Source organism: Nuphar pumila, chromosome 5, assembly GCF_984573655.1.
Source record: "Nuphar pumila chromosome 5, dmNupPumi1.hap1.1, whole genome shotgun sequence".
Lineage (NCBI taxonomy): Eukaryota > Viridiplantae > Streptophyta > Magnoliopsida > Nymphaeales > Nymphaeaceae > Nuphar > Nuphar pumila.
In genome coordinates, this window is record NC_143253.1 from 108,147,028 (window position 1) to 108,172,846 (window position 25,819).

General features: G+C 40.0%; 1 protein-coding gene across 1 annotated transcript in view; it reads left to right on the forward strand.

Annotated features, from left to right (window-relative positions):
• Positions 1-25,819, forward strand: part of LOC149838059 (1,4-alpha-glucan-branching enzyme 1, chloroplastic/amyloplastic-like) — a 120,831-nt gene that overhangs the window by 54,078 nt on the left and 40,934 nt on the right. Inside the window, exons 12-16 of the mRNA XM_090006348.1 lie at positions 20,302-20,431; positions 20,586-20,696; positions 22,578-22,706; positions 23,129-23,235; positions 25,197-25,341. Coding sequence (XP_089862474.1) covers positions 20,302-20,431; positions 20,586-20,696; positions 22,578-22,706; positions 23,129-23,235; positions 25,197-25,341 — 622 coding nt within the window. The remainder of the gene's footprint in view (positions 1-20,301; positions 20,432-20,585; positions 20,697-22,577; positions 22,707-23,128; positions 23,236-25,196; positions 25,342-25,819) is intronic.

Consider the following 25,819-nt stretch of genomic DNA (forward strand, 5'->3'; position numbering starts at 1 on the left):
TCTACATTATCGTTGCTCGCATCTGAAATGTCTCTTTAGTTGATGTGTTGTACGTGCTAATGTCTTCATCCCATAACTCTTGCAAATATTTGATTAACGACTTCATGTAAATATCTATTTCATTTTCAGTTGCCTTTGGTCTAGGGGTGAGTAGGGAAGCTACATGAAAGGATTTTTACACATCCATGGATGCACATTATACGTTAATAATATTATGGGCCAAATGCTATATGACAGACTCATATTTTCTAATGGATTAAAACCGTCGCTTGCCAAGCGAGACAAACATTACGAGGTTCCGTCGTGAACGATATATGTTCTCTGTCAAACTCCTTCACACTGCAGAATCTGATGCATGAATTAATATGCTTTCATCACTTGTACGTCGGGTCATGTGTCACTTCATATTTGATGTTGTTTCTATTGTCATGAACAAGCGCTGCAACCTCAACTCTACAAAAAAATATCGTAACACCATTTGAGGAACTTTCATTCCTTTTCCTTTACGTGGATTCCATTTTGAAGCATTACACTTTGGGCATGCTACTTTCTTCTTATGCTCCTCCCCAAAAAGCACGTAGTTATTCACACATGTATCTATTTTCACGCAATCAAAGCATGTGCCATTCATAAATTTATTCGCCTCATAGTAAGAGTTTGATAATATTTTCCATTTGGACAATGTCTCTTTCAACAAATCAATCAACATGTTGAACAATTTGTTACACAAATTGTACATTGATTTGATATATAACAACTTGATAATGAAAGCTAGTTTTGTTAACTTTGTAAAGCCTGGATATAGATCGCTTCAGACATCTCCCATTAAGTCTTGAAGGGCCCTGCGTTCACTGTCATTGTTTGGAGCTGGATCTAATGTTGTCCCTATAATAATGTTGTTCAATATTTCTTCAACCCTCTCATGAACTTCTGTCTTATCCTCACTCTCATCGTGATGTACATGCATTGTATTTACGTGGGTTTGGGACACACTCACATGGGACTCAATATATTCTATTGTAGAACCACGTCCAATCAATTGTAGTTTGATCAGTGGTAGAAATATTTTTTATTCTTGCAGTCTCGACATGGGCATCACATTCTACCAGCAGAATCAACATGAGTACACGACGTTTCAATGAATCGATAAATTCGAGATGTATAAGGTCGTGAATGTGTATCCACAATTGATCCATATTCAGATGCGGCAACCCCACTATATTCAACAAGAGAATCTTTGAACTGTGGCATTTACAATTAAAAACATAAATTTTTAAAATTCTATGAAATGCCCATAAAATTCTAAGTTTCTAAAATTCTAAAAAAAATCAAGCGACAATGGAATAAGAATTGCAAACCTGGAGTTCTGTGGCATGAGAACTAAAAAAAGATTAACAAAACATGAATTGGAAAGAAAAAGAATATAGTCATCATTTTTTAAGTAGAGCTGGGAACGAGATGAGCAACTCTTCAATGAGCTGAGCTATGAGCCACACACAAACATGGCAAACTCTGCTCAGCTTGGCTTGTATAGGTTCATTTTACATATTATATATCTATGTATTTTATATTTTATGCATTATATGTAACACCCCAAAATTTCAAACTTGCCAACCTTTCAGAAAAACAGACAAGAGACTAAAAAGGAATCCCTTCATCTCAGAGATGGTTTACGAAATCAACGGAAGACTATACTTTTGTTAATTTCAGAAAGGCAAGCTCACAACTTTGGGCGCGTTAGCTAAAAGGACCAAAACACACATCCCATGTTACTTTCAAACACTTGGAAAAGAACCACTTTCATTTAAGAAGTCCTCCAAATCGTACAAAATTCGGATATCCCAAGGAAAATCCGTTACAAAAACCCCAAACAACATGACGCGAGCTAAGAGCAGGAAGAATGACGTCTTGGGGCCATCTTGTCATCGCGCCATCGCTTGTGGTGTACCTAATCATCACTTGTACCCATAGAATGTGTTAGTTTCGCGAAAAACTAGTAGGTGCACAAGAGACTACAAGGAACTGAATTAGGTAAATTTAATTCAGTAGGTTACGCAATTTAAAGCAGATATGCAGTTAAACAAGTAAGCAATGCACGCAGATAACTAGAGCAACCGCGTAAGTAGTGCAAGCGAGTCAGTAGTGCAAAACGAGTCAGCAGTGCAAGCGAATCGATAGTGCAAGCGAATCAGTAGTGCAAGCGAATCGATAGTGCAAACGAATCAGTAGTGCAAGCGAATCGGTAGTGCAAGCGAATCAGTAGTGTAAGCGAGTCTCGCTACCCAACAACCAATGTGAATAGACTTTATGTTCTGATATTACTGGCCTGCGGGTACGCGCAGGCAACACGTAGAAACAACTGAGACTATTTCGAGCGTCTGTTATTCTATGTATTTTCAATAACCCGAATAGCTAGTTGAGTTCGCTCCAAAGGGGACGACTTTAGCCGAGAGAGGATTCCCCAGAGGCTGAAAAGCAGTGCCACGGATGCATCCAACTTCTGCAGAAGTGTTGAGCTAACTATTGTAGCCCCTTTCCCTTAACTTCAATGACTGGGGAAGCCGGATCATTGTCTGTAGGGTGGTTGTTAACAACCTGTCCATTGGAGTTTTTGTACCGCTCTGTCCTCTCCCTTGACAGAGCAATCAGAAGCGAATGAGTGCGTTAGAGGTTGCTTAACTAACGACATCCTATGCTGTGGTCTTCAAACCACTCGAGCATCTTGCCTGTGAAGGCGAATGCGAGGCCATTTATGTGAATTACAACATTGTGCCTTTAGCACTGTTCGAGGTCGCACGACCGTCTCATCCGATCATCGCAGTACTAGACGTGTCGTGCACGACTACAAGTACTCTAGGATGAAGGGGGTATAACTCCTCAATAGAAGCCTCAACAGGAATGTTTCATAAAGATGTAAAGTTTATCTACTTTACTTTATCTTTTGAAACAACAGTACCTTGTGCCAACATTATGCATGTGATTATCTCGAATCACATCCACTATCGGGTATCTACATGTCTCGCATGACTCGATACCGGCCTCGATAGACGGGATACGGGTTTCTCAACAGAAACACCCACTAAGAAGTTCGCTCGCTCCCGACTAAACTCTTGTCGCTAGAGGGAGAGTGGTAAATGCTCCTTGCATCCTCCACGATGATGCCTTTAAGGCATACACGAAGAGCAAGAACCTGCGCGTCATCTGCAATAGCAAGGCAATACCAACACATATGCAAAAGCAAGAGCCTAGGCGCAGAGCGCGACGACAAGGTAAAGGCAGTAAGCAGAAGTGCAACGCTAAATCTCGACGCGATGCGTGACGGCAAGTAAAAACTGATAGAAGGTAAAGAGCAAGGATTGCGAAACCGCATCCTTGAGTGAAGTGCATACTCGTATATAAATATATATATTTGTATATATATATATTCATTTAATGGCCGTTTTTAGTTTAATTGAACTTAATTCAATTATCCAAGTCTTCCATGCAATCTTCCCCTACCTTGGAGGGTTACGAGCTTGCTGACGTCTGCGGACGTACACGATTGGTGGCTCGGGTCACGGAGCGCGAGTGAGATCCGTCGTAGCTGCAAATATGCGATATTAACATGCAAACCCAGACAAAAGCAAAAGCAAGGCAAAGACTCGACTTCTCCGATACATAGGGCTGGGGCCAACCGTCCCAAATGACTCGAAAAAAAAAAGGATGGGGCAGAGCCAAATGAGCCTTGCCTTCTAAAGAGGGATGTAGTCAACGTGAGCAGATGACTCACGTTTACTAGGAATTCCTCGCTGGAGACCAACAATTGTAATGATCTGTCCCCATTACGACGTAGCTTCCAAAGATTTCACGGGCCTGTCGACCAAGGGTATAGGCTCGCGCACAAATGGCAGGGGGGCATCGGCCCCTGCTGGCGAACAAAAAGGCAGGGGCCGATGGCCCTTGCTGGCAAACAGAAAGGCAGGGGCCGATGGCCCCTACTGGCAAAAAGAAAGGCAGGGGCCTATGGCCCCTGCTAGCAAAAAGAAAGGAAGGGGCCAATGGCCCCTGCTGGCAAAAGAAAGGCAGGGGCTTATGGCCCCTGCTGGCAAAAAGGAAGGCAGGGGCCGATGGCCCCTGCTGGCGAAAGAAAGGCAGGGGCCATAGGCCCCTGCTGACAAAAAGAAAGGCAGGGGCCGATGGCCCTTGCTGGCGCAACTAAAAGGGGCAGGGAGGAGGGGCTCAACCCCTCCCCTGCCGTACGGAAGCAGGGAAGAGGGGCTCGGCCCCTCCCCTGCCGTACTGAAGTAGGGAGGAGGCTCCGCCCCTCCCCTGCCTTACGAAAGCAGGGAGGAGGCTCAGCCCTCCCCTCCCTGCGTAACGGAGAAACGAGGGGGAAGGAATGAGAGAGAGAGAGAGACGGAAAGAGGAGAAGAGGAAGAACGTACCTGGGGAGGCTGCCGAAGAGAAGCCCGTCGGAGTACGCGTGTCGCCGATGGCCGCGGGTCACCTACGTCGGCGACAATGGACGAGCGAGAGGGAGAGAGTCGGGAAGAGACGAGAGGGTGGGAGGCGGTCTTAAAAGGCAGGCGAGAGGCGGTGGTCTGGGTCGGGTCCGGATCCGGCCCGAACCAAAACAAATTTTTTTCGTTACATTATATATATATATATATATATATATATATATATATATATATATATATATATATATGAGAAAGGGATGGTCCACCCTCCTCTCTTCCTATTAAAATTGTATATGTAAATGTATTTTTTTACAAATCTGACCATGAGGATGTGATCTCCATAGTTGAAAACCTACAAATATTCTCTTGAATTTAACAAGAATATAAAAATAAAGAGTTTTCTACATTAATAAATCCTACATCTACATTAAAAAAAAGTTTGATCAAAGAGTCTGTAGGTTTTTTTACCATAGAGATCACATTCATATAGTCAGATTTAAAAAAAAACGTGAGGACACGTGGGTGGACCATACCCTTTCTCATATATAATATATGCACATATATATTTTAAAAAAAATCAAGCCAATCACCTGTAAAAACTGGGAATAGAAATTAGATCTGAATCTGAACATGGATCTTGATTAGAACACATTTAGCAAGCCCAATACATTTATGGGATCAGAATTGCAAAAAACAAAAAGAGAAAAGCAAATAAACACATTTAGCATGTTGGCATCACTCACATATATATATATATATATAAAGGGACTGTCCAACCAAAGGAAGGTCCAAAATATACAGCCAACGACAATCAGATGGCCAATGATCACTTGCATTATGAAGAGAAAAGGAACAGGAAAAAAAAACCTAAATGGGGTCAAATAACTTCAAAAAAAAAAGTTAGTGTGTGTGTCTCTCTCTCTCTGTATATATATATATATATATATATATATATATATATATATATATATATACAGAGAGAGAGAGAGAGAGAGAGAGAGAGAGAGAGAGAGAGAGAGAGTTCAGAATTCTCATTTTGAACAAAATTCAGAATACATAATCTTATGTTTTTTATTTAAAATGTATGAATTTGACCAACAATATCGGTAGTCCATATGCTTATTCCTACAATGAAATTTCTGCAAGAGATCTACTAATGCCTTTAGCCTCCAAATTTTCATGGTAGCTCACTAACATTTGCCACATTGTTAAAACTACAGTGCAAAAAAAATTGATAGAACTCTCACTCTATTCCCATGCAGACTTTTGGAATACATACTAAAGCATGAAGAAAAAATTGATTAAGAATAATAGCATTGATACACTGCTTTTAAGGAGAAAACAATAAAATCTTAACAACAATATATTGCAGACATGAGACATCAACAATCAACCTGAAAACCATTCTGAACAGGAAAAAAAAAATAGTCAAAGAAAACACAAGAAAATTAAACAGGAAAAAAATAGCAAAAGAAAACATAGAAAAAAATAGGGATGAGGTCATTGTCTCATTTTGAATAAAAAAAAAACAGCCAAAGAAAGACAGTAAAATTTGAGAAATCGAAAACCTTACCTAGAAAAGATGATTCCCTTGTTGAAACCTGAGTTTCACAATGAAAAGGAGCACCTCAAAAAAAGATGGGGCACAGTCGTGCCATGTCGTTGTCGGAGGGAAACAAGGCGTGTCAGAGGGAGAGAGACGGTGAGAGAGAGATAGAGAGAGCCGTGCAGGAAGGAGCTCTGGTGAGCCCGGGCAGAGAGAGAGAGAGAGAGAGAGAGAGAGAGAGAGAGAGAGAGAGAGAGAGAGAGAGAGAGAGAGAGAGAGAGAAACGAAAAAGAAAAAAGGGTTTGTCGGGCCATTTTAAAATACTATGCTATAACGGCGACAAAAATGTCGTTATAGAGAAAGAGAAAGGCTATAAAAACAACAAACATGTTGCTGTCATAGAGAAATAGTATAACGATGACTTTTTTTTATCTTGCCATTATATATCAATAGCGGTGACATTATATACCCATTAAATATTGCCGTAAAAGTTTTATAACAGCGACATTATATGGTCTTTAATTGTTTCCGTTAAAAAACCTTTGCTTCAATATTTAATGGGTATATAACATCGCCGCTATTGATATATAACGGTGAGATAAAAAAAAGTCATCGTTATAGCATTTCTCTATGACGACGAGATATTATATGTCTATTAAATATTATCGTAAAAGTTTTTTAATGACCACAATTAAAGTCCATATAATGTCGCCATTATAAACATACCTATAACGGCGATATCTAAAGTCGCCGTTATAGGTGTGATTATAGCAGTGACATATTTAATGGCCATATAATGTAATCGTTATAAACCAACCTATAACAACGATATATAAAGGCGCCGTTATGAACATGTCTTTAACGACAACAATTGTGCACGACCAAGCCATTCACAGGTATCTAAAGTCGTTGTTGTTGCTAAGTCAATAGCGAGGACTTTTTTTTGTCGCCGTTAAAGAGTTGCTGCTATTGACTTTATTCCTTGTAGTGTCTATTTGAATGTGTTTTGTCCTGAAGGATAGGGTTCAACAAAATCTTAATAGCACTTTGTTTGTCACAGGATATAATGGTGCACCCAATCTTTTGATTCAAAGTAGACAGAACCTGACAAATCCAGGTAACTTTGGCAGCTAGAGATGCTATAGAACAATATTTTGCCTCTTCACTTGATCTGGCCACAGTTCGTTGTTTCTTTCTACTCTAAGATATTGGGTTATTTCCCAAGAAAACACAATACCTTGAAACATACCTCCTCATATCAGGATCCCCTGCCCAATATGCGTCTGTGAATCCAAAAATAATTAGAGGATCCTGTCTATTGGGAAGATAACGTAGGCCATCTCTAAGGGTAACCTTAGACTACGCTTCACAATTTTCAGCATAAACGATATCTGGGCGAGTAAAACTTAGGTACTACAATCGTGAATACCGAGAAGGAGGAGTGGAGAAGAGAGGAGAGAGGAGAGGGGATTTCCTTGGAATTGGCAGCCACTTCTTTTTCTGCGTGCTGCACTAAACATCATTAGTATAAAATAGGTTTACAATAATATTTTACAATAGTAAGATTGCCCCTGGTTAGTAATGTATAATACATTATAATGTAGCAACCACGTGAACCATATTCTATATGGATATGGATCCAGTACTGGATCCATATCCGATCTATATTCTAATACCCTCCCTCAAGTTGTGCATGAGATTGAACCATGTGCAACTTGTTCTTCAGATACCAAAAGCGGTTACTTGTGAGACCTTTTGTGAACATATCAACAACTTGGTCTTCTGAAGGCACATAGACCGGTTCAATCTCTTTGTCTGCTATCTTTTGTCTGATGAAATGTTGGTCAATCTCAATATGTTTGGTCCGACCGTGATGAACAGGATTGAAAGCAATTTGTACAACACTTCTATTATCACACATGAGGGTTGAACATGAGATACTCTCTCCCATTTCTGTAAGGAGATGCCTAACCCAGGTTACTTCTGCTGTGGTAGCTGCCATAGATCTATATTCTGCCTCCGTGCTAGACCTTGCCACAACTTTCTGTTTTCTGCTACTCTATGAGATAAGATTGCTTCCAATGAAAACACAGTATCCTGAAACCGACCTTCTTTCATCTGGGTCTCCTGCCCAGTCTGCATCTGTATAGGCCAATATGTCATGTTTCAGTGTTGCCCATGAAGATTGAGCATATTTGAGTCCATCACCCACCGTGCCTTTTAGATATCAGAGAATACGCTTGACGGCATCCATATGACCAGTCTTTGGTTCATGCATAAACTGAGATACTTGATTTACAGAATATACAATATCTGGTCTAGTAAAAGTAAGATACTGTAACATGCCCACTAAACTGCGATACTTGGTTGCATCAGGATACAACTCGCCATCACAAATGGTGAGTTTTTGATTGACAACACTGGGTATAGGCACAAGTTTGCAATCTGTCATTCCTGCTTTGGCCAAAAGATCAAGAGTGTATTTGTGTTGAGTTAATGACATTTCTCCATCCTGTCTGTCCACCTCTACACCAAGAAAATACCTTAGCTTTCCAAGATCTTTCATCTTAAATCGCATACTCAGCAAAACTTTAATTTGTTGAATACGCTCTGGAGCATTACCAGTGACCACTATATCATCAACATATATAAGTAAGAAAACTACAGTGGTTCTATCCCTGTATATGAATAAAGAATGGTCTAGTTGGGAACGAATAAAACCGTGGTTCTGAATCTCTGAGGAGAAGCTGTCAAACCATGACCAGAAGGCTTGCTTTAAACCATACAATGCTCTGGTTAATTTACATACATATGCTTTTGGGTCTCCCTTTGCATAACCTTGAGGTTGCTCCATATAGACCTCTTCTTTTAAGTCCCCATGAAGAAATGCATTTTTGACATCAAGCTGACTAAGGCTCCACCCATGCTCAATGGCTAGGCCGAGGATAATGCGAATGGTTCCTATTTTCACTACTGGACTGAAGGTCTCATCGTAATCTTCACCATATTCTTGGGTGAACCCTTTGGCAACAAGACGTGCCTTGTATCGTTCAATGCTCCCATCCGGTTTATATTTAATCTTATACACCCATTTTGAGCCAACAACATTTTTATCTGGGGGACGACCAACTATCTCCCATGTTCGACACTCATGAAGTGCCTCTATTTCCTCATTCATCGCCTCAATCCATTTGTCAGATTGAACAGCTTGACAAAATCCAAGTGGTTCTTCATGTTTTTCAACCTTGGATAGGAAAATCTGAAAATCCATAGAGAAGTTATCGTAACTTACCCATTTTTCAATTGGATGCCTTATCCTGCTTGATTTTCTTGGTGCCTCCACATTATTGGGGAATGTAATGTTTTCTCCAACAGGTGCATCTGTTTGCGCTCTGGGTCTTCTAGTGTAGACATTCCCTTTGTATCTTTGACATTCTGTTTCCGACACCTTATCTGAAACCGTCTCATCATGTATGTTTTCAGGAGCCAAAGTGGTACATTCAGCAGCATGTGAGATAAGTTCAGCACTGAGCCATGGATTATACCAATTATCAGCCATATCACCATGTTCACGATCATAGTTGGCTTTATTTTCTGGAAAGCTATTTTCATCAAAGACAACATTTCTGGAAATTCTGATCTTCTTATTGATAGGGTCATAACACCTGTACCCCTTGTGTTCATCTGCATAACCTACAAATTGGCATATAGAGGCTTTGTCTTGAAATTTGTTTCTCATGGATTTGTCAACATGTACATAACATGTGCATCCAAAAACTCGTAACTCATCATAATTAGGCTGTATACCAAAGAGAACATAATAGAGAGACTGATTTTCAAGGATAGGCATAGGAAAACGATTTATCACATGAGTGACAGTATGAAAAACTTTTGTCCAAAGGTTGATGGGCAAATTACAACCATGCATCATACTCATTGCACTCTCCACAATATGTCTGTGTTTACGTTCATCAATTCCATTTTGTTGTGGAGCATACGGGCAAGAAACTCTACGATGCATCCCATTATCTTAGAGGAAGTCTAAAAACTCTTTGGAGGAATACTCACCACCTCCATCACATTGGAGAATTTGAATATTTTGGGAGAATTGATTTTTAACATAGGCATGAAAGTGACGAAAATTTAGAAAAACCTCTGATTTGTGTTTCATGAAGAATATCCAGGTAAAACGAGAGAAACTATCAATAAAAGATACATAATATTTACTTCCGGAAGAAGAAGGATTGGGTGCTGGACCCCAAACATCAGAACATATTATCTCAAAAGGAATAGAAGATCTTTTATTTATTTGATGAAAAGAAAGTACATGACTCTTGCAAACTTGACAATTGGAACACATTTTATTCTTTAATGAAAATGAAACAGACTCTGAAAGAAAACCATTGGACACTAACTTTTCAATAAAGACTTGACTACAATGACCAAGACGAGAATGCCAGAGATCTGGCTTATTACATTTGGATAAACTTAGGACGTTTTCAGAGACATGATCAGACTTGGGCTTCAAGATACTGGAGGCTGGATCTTCATTGAAGACATACATGTTTCCACATCGCTCTCCTTTAGCGAACATCTCCTTCGTTTGAAGATCCTTGACAAAGACAGAAATAGGAGTAAATTCCACAGATGAATTGGTAGAGTCAACAAGTTTAGATACAGAGACAATGTTTTTCTTTATATTTGGTGCATGAACGACATCAGATAAAGAAATAGATGACTCAGACAAAGGAATAAGGACATTGCCTATGTTTGAAATAGGTTGGTGAGTCCCATCTCCAGTTACAATATTAGATTTTCAAGAATAGGGAACCAAAGTAGAGAATTTACCTGCATTGCCAGTAACATGAGTCGCTGCTCCGGAGTCAACATACCATATTCCATCATCATTCTGTTTCAAGTTCAAGTTGGCCATCGCAGATAAGAGAAGATACTTAGCATCATCACTGACCCGAAAGGTACCTGCAGTTCCTGGTGTAGCAATATTTCTATTATTTTGCGCTCTGTTTCGATTCTGCGGGTTGAACCAACAGTTGGCTTTGATGTGACCCCGTTTATTACACTGATAGCATGTGGGAACATTCCTTGAAAAACTGGCTGTGGAATTTGGTGTGGGTAGTAATCCACGTCCACCCTGGATGACAGTTCCCCTGCCTCTGCCACGTCCTCCTCGTGCTCGATCAACTATCATCCCTGTGGCAAGAACCTCATGCGTAGATGATTGTCCAACTGAAGTATCAGACATGCTCTTCAGAGTCATTTCATATTGAAGCAGTTTGGCGCGTAATTCCTCAAAACTGAGTAATGTAGGTAAGCACAATAAGGATGTCACAAGGACATGATATTCTGATCCCAAGGCATTCAATGTTTGTTGCACCTTTTCTTTATCTGATACTGGATATCCAACCATGGCTAACTGGTCCGTAATGCTTTTAACTTGATTTAAGAATTCAATAATGCTCATTGCCCCCTTTCTTAACATCTGAAATTCGCGTTTGAGAAACAACACTTTAGCCTATGATATCTGAGAATATGTCTGAGCTAAAAGCTCCCACAAAACTTTGGATGTGCAATCATCATGAATGAAAATCAATATCTCTTGAGACAATGTGGAAGTGATGTATGCAACAAGAGCCTGATCGTGCTTCATCCAAGAAACAAATGCAGGATTGCGAATAGTATTCGACAATCCTCCATCTTCTTTGGTTTCAGTTATGATAAATTCTGGAGGTACAGGAGTAGATCCATCCAAGTGGCCTGAAAGGTCTTGACTATGAATAAAAGGAGCAATTTGCCTTTTCCAAGTCAGGTAGTTGTTGGTAGTCAATTTTTCTGAAACTAGCTGTCCAAGGAAGTTGGAAGAAAGACTCGAATTGTCTGAAGTATCCATTGGTAGCTCGTTGACAACGAGAAGATACGGCTTGCCTGAAGTTTAGTGACTGAAACTGAAACTGAAATGAAAACACTAGTGGCTGAAGCAACAAAACGACAGACCAATTCAAGATAAAAGGTTAAGTAGAAGAGAATAAAGCAGTCGTGACAAAACAATTTTCAGACCAACAGAAACGTGATGTTCAGAATTGATGGAGAAGAAAAACAGAAAATAACGACAGCGTGGGAAAGAAATAGTTGGCGTGATGTGGGAATGAAGCTGAAAGGAATCTCAGCGAAGGAAAATAGAAGAAACAGTTGATAGAAAATAAGTATTTCAGTAGTAGAAGGAAGAGAACAAAAGACTCGCTGAAAAGGGAGAAAGAAATGAATCAGGCGTGACCTGTTTCAAACTCGGCTGAAGGGGATGAAGAGCAGAAGACTCGGCTGAAATCAGGCGTTACCTGTTTCAAACTCGGCTGAAAGGGATGAAGAGCAGAAGACTCGGCTGAAGAGGTGACCTGTTTGAAACTCGACTGAAGAGGAGGAACTCGGCTGTTTGAAACTCCGCTGTTCTGAAGAGGAGGAACTCGGCTGTTCTGAAACTCGGTTGTTCTGAAGAGGAGGAAGAGGAGACTCAGCTCGTCTGTGAACTCGACTGAAGGTTAGGCACGGTAGGTCGTGAAGTAGGCCTTTTCACGATCGCTGATGAGGGAAAAGACTCGGCCGAAGGCTTGGCAGATCCTTTCACGATCCCTGACGAATGCCCTTTTACGCCCAGATTAATCGCTGCTCTGATACCATGTTAAAACTGCTTGGGTTGGCAGTTCTATCGTGAATACCGAGAAAGAGGAGTGAAGAAGAGAGGAGAGAAGAGAGGGGATTTCCTTGGAATCGGCAGCCACTTCTTTTTCTGCGTGCTGCACTAAACATCATTAGTATAAAATAGGTTTACAAGAATATTTTACAATGGTAAGATTGCCCCTGGTTAGTAATGTATAATACATTATAATGTAGCAACGACGTGAACCTATTCTATATGGATATGGATCTAGTACTGGATCCATATCCGATCTATATTCTAATAGTTCCTACTATACTTTTGTAGTTCGTTGCATCTTGAATAAGTTGTCCTTCATTAATCCTCAAATTCTCATTAATAGGCATTGGAGTAGATATCGACTTACAGATTTTCATTCCATACATTTTAAGCAAATCTATGACATGCTTTTGCTGGGAAAGTAACATCCAGTCTGCAGTCCGATCAATTTCCACTCCTAGAAAGAATTTGAGATCTCCCAGATCCTTCATCTAAAAACTTCTTTTCAAGTATTCTTTTAATTCTACCACATGCTTGTCAGAACTATTAGCAATCACAATTTCATCAACATATATTAATAGAATGGTAATTCCTTGTTCTCCAATGCAAGTGAAAAGAGAGTAATCTACTTAACTTCTTTGAAAACCATATTTTTGGATCTCATCTGAAAATCTTTGAAACCAAGCTCTTGAAGCTTGTATCAATCTGTATGACGATCTCTGTAAAAGATACTTTATTTGATGGTTTTCCTTCTGTTGCTCTATATAGACCTCATCTTTATGCTCTCCATGAAGAAAAACATTCTTTACATCCATCTGATGCATCCTCCAATCATATATCAACTGGATAGTCCTCATTTTAATCACAAGGCTAAACGTCTCATTTGCAGCAACTATATTTTCATCAACAGGTCTGTCCACTATCTTTCCATGTTCTGCAAGTGTGTAATGCACATATTTCTTCATTCATGGCCTCAATCCATCAATAATCTTTGACCGCTTCAAAATAATGTTTGGATAATTGAATCTCCATCCTTGTATTAAAGTATATCTGATAATCGATGATGAAAGCAAACTTCTTCACCAAGGCGCTTTCGAATATCACTCTACCTTATGTTATTTCCGAATATCAACTAGAAGACTTCTTTACTCTACCTTATGTTACTTCCGAATATCAACTAGCAGACTTCTTTATCAAGGCGCTTTCGTCACCTCGATTTTATTTTCTTCTTCACAAGCTTTTGGTGATCACACCATAAGTTTCAGGGGGTGTTAGAATGTATTGTATATGTGACATATTTTTGTTATATATATATTGAGTAATGGGTAGGTGCTAAATGATACATGCTAAATGGGTTTTTCTGCTCTTCTAGTGTTTTTTCGCAGTTCCGACCCCGTAAATGTGTTGGGCATGGTTGATTTACGAGGAACCAACACCTAGATCATGTGTTTTTGATGAAAAAAATGATATTTGGAGCCTCAAAAATTTACAAAGATTTTGAACCATTGATTTTTGAACCTTATAAAAACCCACCCATGTGTCGAAATAAAACACTTCTAAGAGCTGATCCCTATAAACTCAAGTACATAGATCACGTCTGTACGGTCAGAATTTAAAAATAAAACGAAAAAACCCTGAAAAAGTAATTTAGCACATATCATTTAGCATATTTCATTTAGCACCTACCCATTACTCTATATATTTTGAGGATATATATATATATATATATATATATATATATATATGTCTTTTAATGTGTATGTAAACTGAAATACCCCTAAGTTGTATTTCAGTAATTTAGTGTGTAACAGGTGTCAGTCCACTAGGGACTGATGGCCTGATGCAGGGCAGGATGGACCCAGACCCTACCCCAAGACCCGTGACCCGGATCCAGATCCATCAAGAAGAAGACCCGGATCTCGTCTCGGGTCCATGTCTGGACCCGAGACCCGGATCCGCCAACTGAATATTTAAAACCCTCTCCTAGGGTTTTACGAAGGCAGAGAAGATTGATTCCTTGTCAGCAGCCTTTTCGTTCCAACATTTTTTTTTCTACTTTCTTGACCTTTTGTCTCATTCCTTTGCATTGTTTGCTATTTTCATTCATAGTTTACATTGTTATTCGTTCATTGAAGTTCTCTATTTCAATAAAAGGAGGTTTAACACAGACACCATCATTTTGGGTGACTGTTTCTCTTATTTCTGTTTCTCTTATTTCTGCGCATTGCTGAACGTGGGAGTCACGTTTCCTCATCCAGCCAACAGATACGTTGCAGCCGACCATCGCCACTGCATCAGTTGGTATCAGAGCCAACGCCTTTTCTCCCCGACAACAAGATGAGTTCGGAGGTGAGGGGCGATCCAGTGACAAAGATCGAGCAGGAGGATGTTGGCAACACAGACCTTATACTACGGATGATGGAAATGATGACGAAGATGCAAGAAAGCGTATTGCGAGTCAGCCGGGACGTGGCAAGTATATCACGGCGATTGGATGGGGTGGAGAGTCGAGTTGCAGCGACTGATTCACCAACATTACCACCCTCAGCGTCTACTCAGCAGGTTGGTGTCGTCCCTGTCGAATCTGTGGCTGTGACCCAACAACACTTCCCGTTAGTCGTGCCATCTGGTGATACAGGGAAGGAGTTATGCAGGGACGTCGGCCAACCGTTACCCCAAAGCCTACCCATCAGCAACGTGGGTGCGCAAGTAGGGCAACGACCCACGCAGCAGGGGCTGCCAATCGGGCACGGTCTGCGTGGGCCGAACCTGATGCCGAGTCAAGCTGCAAACACACCCACCTCAGCCCAGACTGGGGTGGATCTGTCAGTTTTCCCAGCACCTGTGCATGGGGGCGCTGTTGCAGCACAGTTGCAGACCAAGGGGACTGAACCCTTATGGACCGGACCTGCTCCAGCAGGGTCCGGTCGAGATCCCACTAGGATCGGACCCATACTCGATTTCCAGGGACCACCCTTTGGGTTCCCGGTGGCGGGTATGGGTCCTGCAAACCCATATCCAGCCTACCCAGTTGGGTTTGGATTACAGTTTACTACGAATCCGGCCAAACCCGTTATTTTCGAACCTCAAATGGGACCCCATACCGACACAAACCTGTATCGGACCCGGACGGAGCTCCAGTTTGATGTTGAGCCGGGTCAAAACCAGACCCATAATTGTAGGGATCGTGGATCGAGTTCAAACCAAGCCTTTTACCCCCACAACTCGATCCCCGATCCAACCTATTCAAATTTGGGTCCGACGAATAGTCTAGGATTAGGCCCGATCCATATCCAGTCGGGCGAATCATCTCAGTCCAATACCAACCCAACCAGATACCCGAACCAGAACCAACCCAGAAACCCACCCCAGATCCAAAACCCAATACCATACCCTACTCAATACCATTATCCTAACCCGACCTATAACCCAAACCCATACTATCCAATTTCTACCCACCTAGAGCCCGAGATCCGACCAACCCTTCCGCCTATCGCAGGACCACCTATCATACCGATACCCCAACGTCAGACACAGATGGCTCCCGCCCATGGGCTAGCCAGACCAAGGCAGATTCAGCAGGGACCGGCGCGACCTGAGCGCCACCCACACGTCATTGGAGTAGCACAACGCCAGCAGCCAGGCGAGCAGAACCACGATGATAGAGTAGTGTGGGACAATACTTTTTGGGATGAATACCCTGCAGGCATGGTGGAGGTCCGTCAGCAAAGAGCACCAGAGCGCCCCTCCACGTATGGGGTGAAGTTAGAGCTTCCAAAGTTCGCAGGTCGGTTCGATGCAGAGCAATTCTTTGATTGGTCATATGCCGTCCAATTCTTCTTTGACTACCACGATGTCGCCGAGCACCGTCGTGTCTCCCTAGCCTCTACTCGGTTGAGAGGCCTAGCACAGACATGGTGGGTTGAGATGCAGCGACCGAGGGAGCGACAGGGATTAGAGCGTGTACAGACTTGGGAAGAGATGCAGCGGTTGATGCAGTCTAAGTTTGTGCCGTCAGATCACGCCGAGAGAGCCTACAAGGAGTACCTGACCCTGCGTCAAGGCACCAATACTGTGGTGGATTACACTGCGGAGTTCCATCGTCTTTCCCTACGAGTGCAGATCGAGGAGACCGCCCGCCAGAAGGTCACGAGGTATATTTCTGGTCTCCGTCCTGCTATTTTTGACGACTTCAGTTGTATCACAGTCGAGTCACTGGATCAGGCAAGTAGTTATGCGATGAATGTAGAGGAGAAACTGAAGAGGAGGCAAGAACATAGGACATCTCGTAGTGATCAGTCCAGTCAACCCAAGTCCAGTTTCCCAATCAGGGGAGCGAGCTCCCCTAGGAAAGAAGACTCAAAGTCCGCCCAAGGAGTCGACCCTAGCAAACCCGATCAGTCTGGACCTGCGTACCACACCAGATCCAAGGGTAAGCCCAATGAGTCCATTGTTCGTTGTTTTAGGTGTCAAGAGTTAGGTCATATTGCATCCAAGTGTCCCACCATGAATAAGAACACTCATCTAGTAGAGGGCATTGTTGAGTCTGCGTCCGATAGTGAGAGCGAGGGTGAGTCGCTTGTTGAGGGGAATGACGAGGTGAAAGTCATAGAGTTCGATGGCAGCATCAAAAATTTGTTAACCAGTCGTCATGTGTTGACCACATCCCGAGAGTCGACCCCCACAAAATGGTTGCGAAATAATATTTTTAGAACTCGGTGTAACTGTGAGGGGCGTGCATGTGATGTTATCATTGATACTGGAGCGTGCGAGAATATGGTGTCCGAGAGTGTCGTGTCAACCTTGAACCTAAAAACAGAAAAATTGTCCCAACCTTATAAAATGGCATGGTTCAAGAAAGGCAATGAGGTGCCAATCACCCTGCGTTGTCTAGTTCGGTTCTCTATGGGAGAGCATTACCACGATGAAGTGTGGTGTGACGTGGCGCCCATGAGTGCGTGTCACATCTTATTGGGACGTCCCTGACAGTTTGACCGTAAGACCATCCATGATGGCCGTAGGAATACGTACACATTTGTCTTTCAGGGTCATATGATAGTTCTCCTTCCCACCAAGGAGACCGGGTTGCCCCGGCTAGCGGGCCTAGTTGACCGATCTTCCCTCCTTGGGCTGCCTGAAACTTGGCACCTTTCTCCTACATCTAATGTGTCTGATCTATATGCTTACTGTGGAGACAAAAAGTCGTTAGAGCCGACTTCTTTCCCACCTGGGGAGAATGATGCAGGGCTGGATGGACCCAGACCCTACCCCAAGACCCGTGACCCGGATCCGGATCCATCAAGAAGAAGACCCGGATCTCGTCTCGGGTCCATGACTGGACCCGAGACCCGGATCCGCCAGCTGAATATTTAAAACCCACTCCTAGGGTTTTACGAAGGCAGAGAAGATTGATTCCTTGTCAACAGCCTTTTCGTTCCAGCATTTTTTTTCTACTTTCTTGACCTTTTGTCTCATTCCTTTGCATTGTTTGCTATTTTCATTCATAGTTTACATTGTTATTCGTTCATTGAAGTTCTCTATTTCAATAAAAGGAGGTTTAACACAGTCACCATCATTTTGGGTGACTGTTTCTCTTATTTCTGCCCATTGTTGAACGTGGGAGTCACGTTTCCTCATCCAGCCAGCAGATACGTTGCAGCCGACCATCGCCACTGCATCATGGCCTCATGCCTTTTTTATTTCTTTTTTATTTTTGTTTTATATTTTCTTTGTAAAAGCTGCTGAACAGCATTGGGTGCTGGTCCAACTAGCTGTTGGACCAGCCCCTTAGTACATGTAGTGCCTATTTAAAGGCAGTCCTTCCCCTTGTAAAAGCAATGCTTGTTGCCAAGCATATTGGAATAATGATTCTTATTTTTTATGTGTTCTTGCTCTCTTTTGGGAGTTTGTGAGATTAGCCCTTAGTGGCCCTTTGTATTTGGCCCATTAGTGGCTCTTGTTCTTGTGAGTGTGCACCTTTATAGTCACTTTGTGGCATAGTATTTGTGTACTTGTTGCTTCATTACAAACCCAACACAAAAGAGTAGATGTTCAACGCAGAAAGTTCAATACAACAATCTTAAATCTACTAAAATGAACAATCTTATGAAATCAAAATAAACACCAAAGTGGACATTCATGCAAAACTTACCAAATCTGTCGCAAAAGGATATAAGGAATTTTATAAAAAAATCAGAAGAGAACTATCTCTCACACTCAATGTATGAGAGCACAAACAATACGAAGATTTTGAAAATCATCTCGAAAGTAACCATGATATACACACCTCAATCAATGATACCTCATGAAGCATATACTCAATCAAGAGAGCCCCGAGTCCATTGCCACAAACACCAAGGTGATCTCTCTTTGCTCTGATACGATGTCACGAAGTGGCATGGAACCCAAGACATAACCAAATAGAAAAAAGAAAACAAACTAAAAGATATGAACACCATACTTGTACATTCACAAGCACGCCAAGAAATGAAATAAAATAAATAATGTTATTAATAAAAAAATATACAAAATTGTACAAAGCATCCTCACTACAAACAATCACACCCGATATACATCCATCCTCTCACTCCTAGATACGCGCACACACACACATTTCCTTTATATAAGAGACTGAGAGAGAGAAATAGAGAGGACTAGCCGTTAGGCATAGTCCTAATGGCTAGCTGGTCAAATCAGTTTGACCAAAAAAAGAAAAGTTAAAAATACAAAAATTACAAATGTCATTTAAATAATGATTAAGAATACAAATGAAAGAAATTAAAAATTACATATTCTACTCCTACAAGTATACATTGAGTATACTCAATCTAAAGACTAAATACCTGAGAGGTATACCTAGAATACAAAAAAAATTACAAATACAAAGTACCAATAAGTATACCTAAGTATACCTCGTTCAATGCACCACAATGTTACATTTGTCTTAACAGGGTGGGTGGGGAATGAATGGAGACATGTACCCAAATGGATCATTCTGTGAATGAGATTGGTTATGTCTGTGGCTTGTCCTTGTAACGTGTCATTTGTATGTAGGTTGTATTAGCATTTTTATTTTTTTTTATTCCTTTATTTCTAGTGTACTTATTCTTGGTCAACATTATAAGGGAAATTCTGTCCAAAATGTGTTGTAAAAGTGCAACCAAGGCGGTCAGCCCCTATGCTCCTTGTGTAGTACCTTATCCTAAAATGAAATGGATGTTGGCTCATGCTCTCCTTTTTGTATGCTCTCCTTCTGCTAATCTCAACTCACAGATACTTGACATCAACCACATCATGTTTATGTAAGCTTTGCACACTTGGTTGGTTTGTTGGTACTACATTTCAAATGATTGTTTTCTTTAGCTTGTCTCTTCAGTGTTCCTAGTTAAATATCTTTTCAGTTTGACCATAAATTCTACAAACTTTTAACATATGCAGCATTGGGTTGCGTGAATGGTTCAATATTTTTGAAATTCCAATTTATCTTGTGAAAAAGTAGAATAATTTGATTGGAGGTTTTGACATCCTTGTACATCAAAGAAATCCATGTTATAGTTAAAATCTTCTTGAGTGTTTTAAGTTTTAATTATAGGTGTCATCATCTACAGCCATGCTTCAAACAACGTGCTGGATGGCTTGAACATGTTTGATGGAACAGACTCCCATTATTTCCACTCTGGATCACGGGGTTATCATTGGATGTGGGATTCTCGCCTATTTAACTATGGAAGTTGGGAGGTAAACAACTATTGAGTTGCACTCATGAACACTTAATTTCACATGAATTGTTCAATGTGAATCTTTTCTGTTCTAAATGATTTATTCAGTGTCCTTTCTGTTTCAGTTTCATGCCTTGTTTTTGTTTTATCTTCTAACTTATATTCAACTTCAGGTGTTAAGGTTTCTACTTTCTAATGTAAGATGGTGGCTAGAGGAGTACAGGTTTGATGGTTTCAGGTTTGATGGTGTAACTTCAATGATGTATACCCACCATGGTTTGCAGGTACCTTACATGGACAACTTCTTTCTTTCATCTTTCATTATGTTTCATACTTCCAGCTTAGTTATCAATTGGCAATAAATGCATCAATGTTCAGTTATGATGTAATCAGGGATTTTATATATGTGGTCGATATAGTTGGTTCATATTGTGGCTTCTGCCTTTTTCTTCACCTTTTCTCCTCCCTCTTCTCCCTTTTACGTTGTGGCCTTTGGCTTTTCCTTCCCTTCTTTTTTCTTTTTTGACCGGACTTGATAGCATATTAGTTGTTTTTTCTGGTTATTTTAGTTCAATTGGCTAGACATGCAGCATTAGTTATTGTTGAATAAGGAAAACGAGTGAAGATACTATAACAAAGGAAAGAGAAAAAAATTAATTTAATAGAAATCCCTATGCTCACCTTTAAATGTATTCCTTTTGCAAAAATGGGGAAAAGGCCTTCTTTCTAACACTATGTAGTCAAAAGCCCCAACTAGGTACCGACTAGTCCGCCTAGTCGGTCTAGGCTAAGTAAAATACCTAGGCTTTGCAATTCCTAGGTGGGTACCTTAAAAGGTACCCAATTTTGCGGACTAAGCACCGACTAAGTCGCCTAGTTGGCCACTAAGCTGCCTTCGCCTAGGCACGAGGGCAGTTTAGTTACTTATTATTCATATATATATATATTGTTATTTTTTTGTATATATATAATTATATGTATGTGCATGTGTTTGTGTGATTTGTTCTGTGAAATCATGAAAACATGCTTAGTTATTATATTTATATATGTGTGTGTGTGCTACTTTGCGTTTGAGATTTTTTCTGTGAAACATTGAAAGCATGCACAATTAATTTTAATTGATTATGTTTTTTATATATGCATGTATTTTCTTTGTTTATGATGATTTTTTCTATAAAAGCCTGAAAGCATGTTTAGCATTATGAATTATGTAATAGGTTATTTATTATGTATGTGTTATTGTGCATTTGTGAAAGGTTGAAAACATATTTTGTTGATTATACTGAATATGTTATGAATAATTGAATATATATATATATTTGTGTGTGTGTACAATTATATTTATGTATAGTAATATATTTTGTGAAAGCATGTGTAATTTTGTACTTGTAATGAAATCATCTTATTAGTAAAAGAAAAACATATTTTTATGTATATTTTGTGTACTTTTTTTATATTTAATTGGGGTACCGACTAGTCCCTCATAGTCCTCGACTAGTCTTTTTAGGGGTCTACCGACTAGGCACCGCTTAGCGCTTTTGACTACATAGCCCTAACACCATTGCATTACTGCAAGGTAATATTTTGATCGTTTCATGGATTTTACTTTTGCTTTAATGGTAATGCATGTTTAGTTCCCTAATTAAGAGAAGGAAAAAAAGAAATCAACAACAGTTAAGATAGTAAGATTAAAATAGAGCCAGAAAATATTAGTTTGACATTAACAAATCAAGGCAATAAATATAGTTGTAGAAAATGATGTTAATTATTCCACTATCATGGTATCTTCATAACATTGTAAGGTATTATAAGTCTAACTGGGGAATGTGGTAAATACTCATGTGACTGTTTTTTTAATTCATAATAACTGTGTCATGATTAGCTCCTTGATGCTATGGATGGTTTCAAATACTATTTGAATTCTTTCCTGATGTCTGTATCTTCATGTTTGATTAAACTGCTAGAGCTGCAGTTTTTTTTTTCTTTCATAAACATTTTAATGGTCATAAAATAATTTGGAAGTTGAATAATGGTGGAGTGTATTGCACTACCTATCTAGTTCCTTTCTGGTTTGGACTCACTATAAGCATAGTTAAATAAATATATATGTTTAACCTCTATTGGAATGTTTGTTAAGCACAGCGGATCTGTTTTTTTTTCAACAGGTGGCCTTTACTGGAAACTATAATGAGTATTTTGGGTATGCAACTGATGTGGATGCGGTTGTTTATTTGATGGTCGCAAATGATCTTATCCACGGCCTCTTTCCCGAAGCTATTGCTGTTGGTGAAGATGTAAAAGTTTCACTCTTCCATGTTGCTCCTCAATTTATGAATTTTAGGACATTTGCGCCTTCTATTTCTTTCTACTGGTTGAATGAACTGCCAGTCATTTCATTTAGCATTGGAACCTATGTTTCTTTGTCATGCATCTTCATACGTTTATAGTGTGCATAAATGAAAGTGTAATTTTCAAAGCACTGCAAATGTAAATGTTAAGATGCTATGCAAGACATAGTAATGCAACTCCTATGCATCGTAATACATTTCTGCAACATTAGTCAACTTTTTCAGGAGTTCCTATCATGGATGTACATGATACTTAAATTTCTTTCTGCAAATTTGAGTACTTTGATGTGACCATGTTAGAAGATTTCATTTATTATGCCCTTTTCTGTCTTTTTTCACTTACAGTTTTCTCTATTGCAAACTTACAGGTTAGTGGGATGCCAACATTCTGCATTCCTGTAAAAGATGGTGGTGTTGGGTTTGATTACCGTCTTCACATGGCTATTGCAGATAAATGGATTGAACTTCTTTCAAAGTAATCTCTATCACTACATTTCATCTGGCTTTTATATATATTAGTAATGCTATGGTGCTCCAGGAGCACCTACTCCCACTAATAGAAGCTTCAAATTTTCTATAGTTTTGAGCTTTTTTTGTTGATCAGACCTTATCGATATGATCAATTATTATTTAGTGGAAGACAAGTTTTGGATCACATGATTATAGCATACATGTAGGTTTTTTTAAGATCTTCAAAAATCGGCAGCTCACAATGTACCAAAATTAACTCATATTTTTATGTCCAAAAAACATGATCCAAAACATTATTCCTATCAAATAAACTATGTTGAATACATCTATATGGTCTGATTGAGAAGATGCAACCTACAACTATGATTGTTAGTAGGTGGGAGTAGGTGCTCCCAGAGCACGGTAGCATTACTACACACACACACACACAAATTCCTTAAAAATGTTCGTTATATTATATGTTGTTGGAGCATGATCGAGCTGATAGAACACTTTATCTGTTGATATATCAATAAATTTTAAGCAGATTTCCTTGACCACTATAGATATTCTTTGCATTAACTCTGCATCCAGTGGTGCCCATTCATCAAATAGGCCTTGTGGTGTAAAATTTGTGATGTTAAACTATTTAACAGTTAACATGCTTGTCATTATTTCTGACTATACATTTCTCTCAAAATCTTACACTTGTTTGGGAACAATAGTCACAAAAAATTAACTTGAATGGGAGAAAACTGTCATGGATTCAATCAAGCCAATTTGTGCACATTCGCCAATTGTATGACTTGATTCCAAGTCTGCTCTCAATATCAGTTCAAGTTCAGTTTGGAAAAGGGATTTTTATACAATCCATCTATGTCACATGGACTCTTCTAACAGGGCACCGTACCCGCGTTGCACCCGCACCCAGGCGGGTGCAACACTTGGACACAACTTCCTTTGTGTTAGCTGAAGTCAACCACACTGAGGTCCATTTCTATCCAAAAGTAGATTCAGTTAACCCTAATCAAGTTCATTTTTATCTATATTATATATATAAATACATAAATGCACAAATACACGTAGTGCTAACTTAAAACTGTTAAAAATTATATATATTCCCCGCACCCAAGTTTTTTTAAAGTGCCGCATCTGCATCTGCATCTGCATCTGCATCTGCATCTGCATCCGAATCCGCATCCGCATCTGCATCCGCATCCGCATCCGCATCCGCATCCGCATCCGCATCCGCACCCGCACCCGCACCCGCACTCGCACCCGCACCTATGTGACAGCAATCCATCCTCTCCCTCTGCTCCTCTGCAAACAATATCAGGCACTTGATCACTTTCATCCATGAGCCAAAAAGGAAAACAAAGTAAAATCTCTCTCTCTCTCTCTCTCTCTCTCCATGTCATGTTGTCTCCACTTTCTGCTTACCCCTTGGTCGAGGTGATAAATGAAGCAAAATTGATTGAGAAGGGAAAAACCTCAATCTGAATTTGAGAGTTGAGGCTGCTGAAGAAGTCTGTCAAACCATGGTTTTGCAGAGCAGAGCCTTGTCTCTTTAGGAATGAGTATTTTGGGAAATAAGGAACTGATGATTTTGTTGTTAACATGGGTGAGGAATTCTACTCATAACCTGTGACAAAGGGGAGAAGGTACAAGGATGAATGATTGCAACTATGGAAGATTAAACTACTCAATACGTTAAACTAAACATCGATCAAAAGTAAAGTTTATCTATATTTAATAACCAAACTTCTTTCTGAATTTTCCTGTTTGTCACTGATCCGATTCGTCAATCTTCCTTTGATTTAATGTTACGTTGAAGAATATGTTTCTAACCTTTAGATTCCATTCCTGGGATAATTCATATTAACTCAGTTTCCAATTTGCTTCATACACTGCTCTTTTCCTTGCTGAGATTAGACACTTCATAACGTGGAATCTTGTTACTTAGTGTCCTACCATTTCCTCATGCAGGAAAAAGGATGATGATTGGTTAATGGGTGACATTGTTCATACACTTACCAATAGAAGGTGGCTGGAGAAATGTGTTTCATATGCAGAAAGTCATGATCAGGCACTTGTTGGTGATAAGACTATTGCCTTTTGGCTGATGGACAAGGTACGTCTAACTAATCTAGACAACCATGTCTGTTTGCTCAACTCTTTTCCGTCCTTTTGACTTGGTTTGTTCTGAACCCATAATTAAGATGGAATTGCATGTTTTTGGGTTGATGCCTGATTTCATTCACTTGTCATTAATGATCTTTTGTCCTGAATCACATTTCTTGTTATGATATTTATGTCCACATGCATCATACTTTTCTTGAGCAGCCAGTTGGAAAATTGCCAGTAGGACAAGTCTCAAGCCATGTGCATTCCTGTATGTACATACTGTTGAGAATAGGTGGTTTTTAGGTTAAGTTGTTCTTTATTAGAGGTTTTCTGAAATATTATTTTCATAAGGACTTAGATGTAATTTCTCTGTTTTGCCTCTCTCTATTTAATATAGAGAGAAGCCCTAATGATGTAATTAGGTTTTCTGTTTTCATGTTCAGCCGTCTCTCTCTCTCTCTCTCTCTAGGGTTCGGTTCATCTTC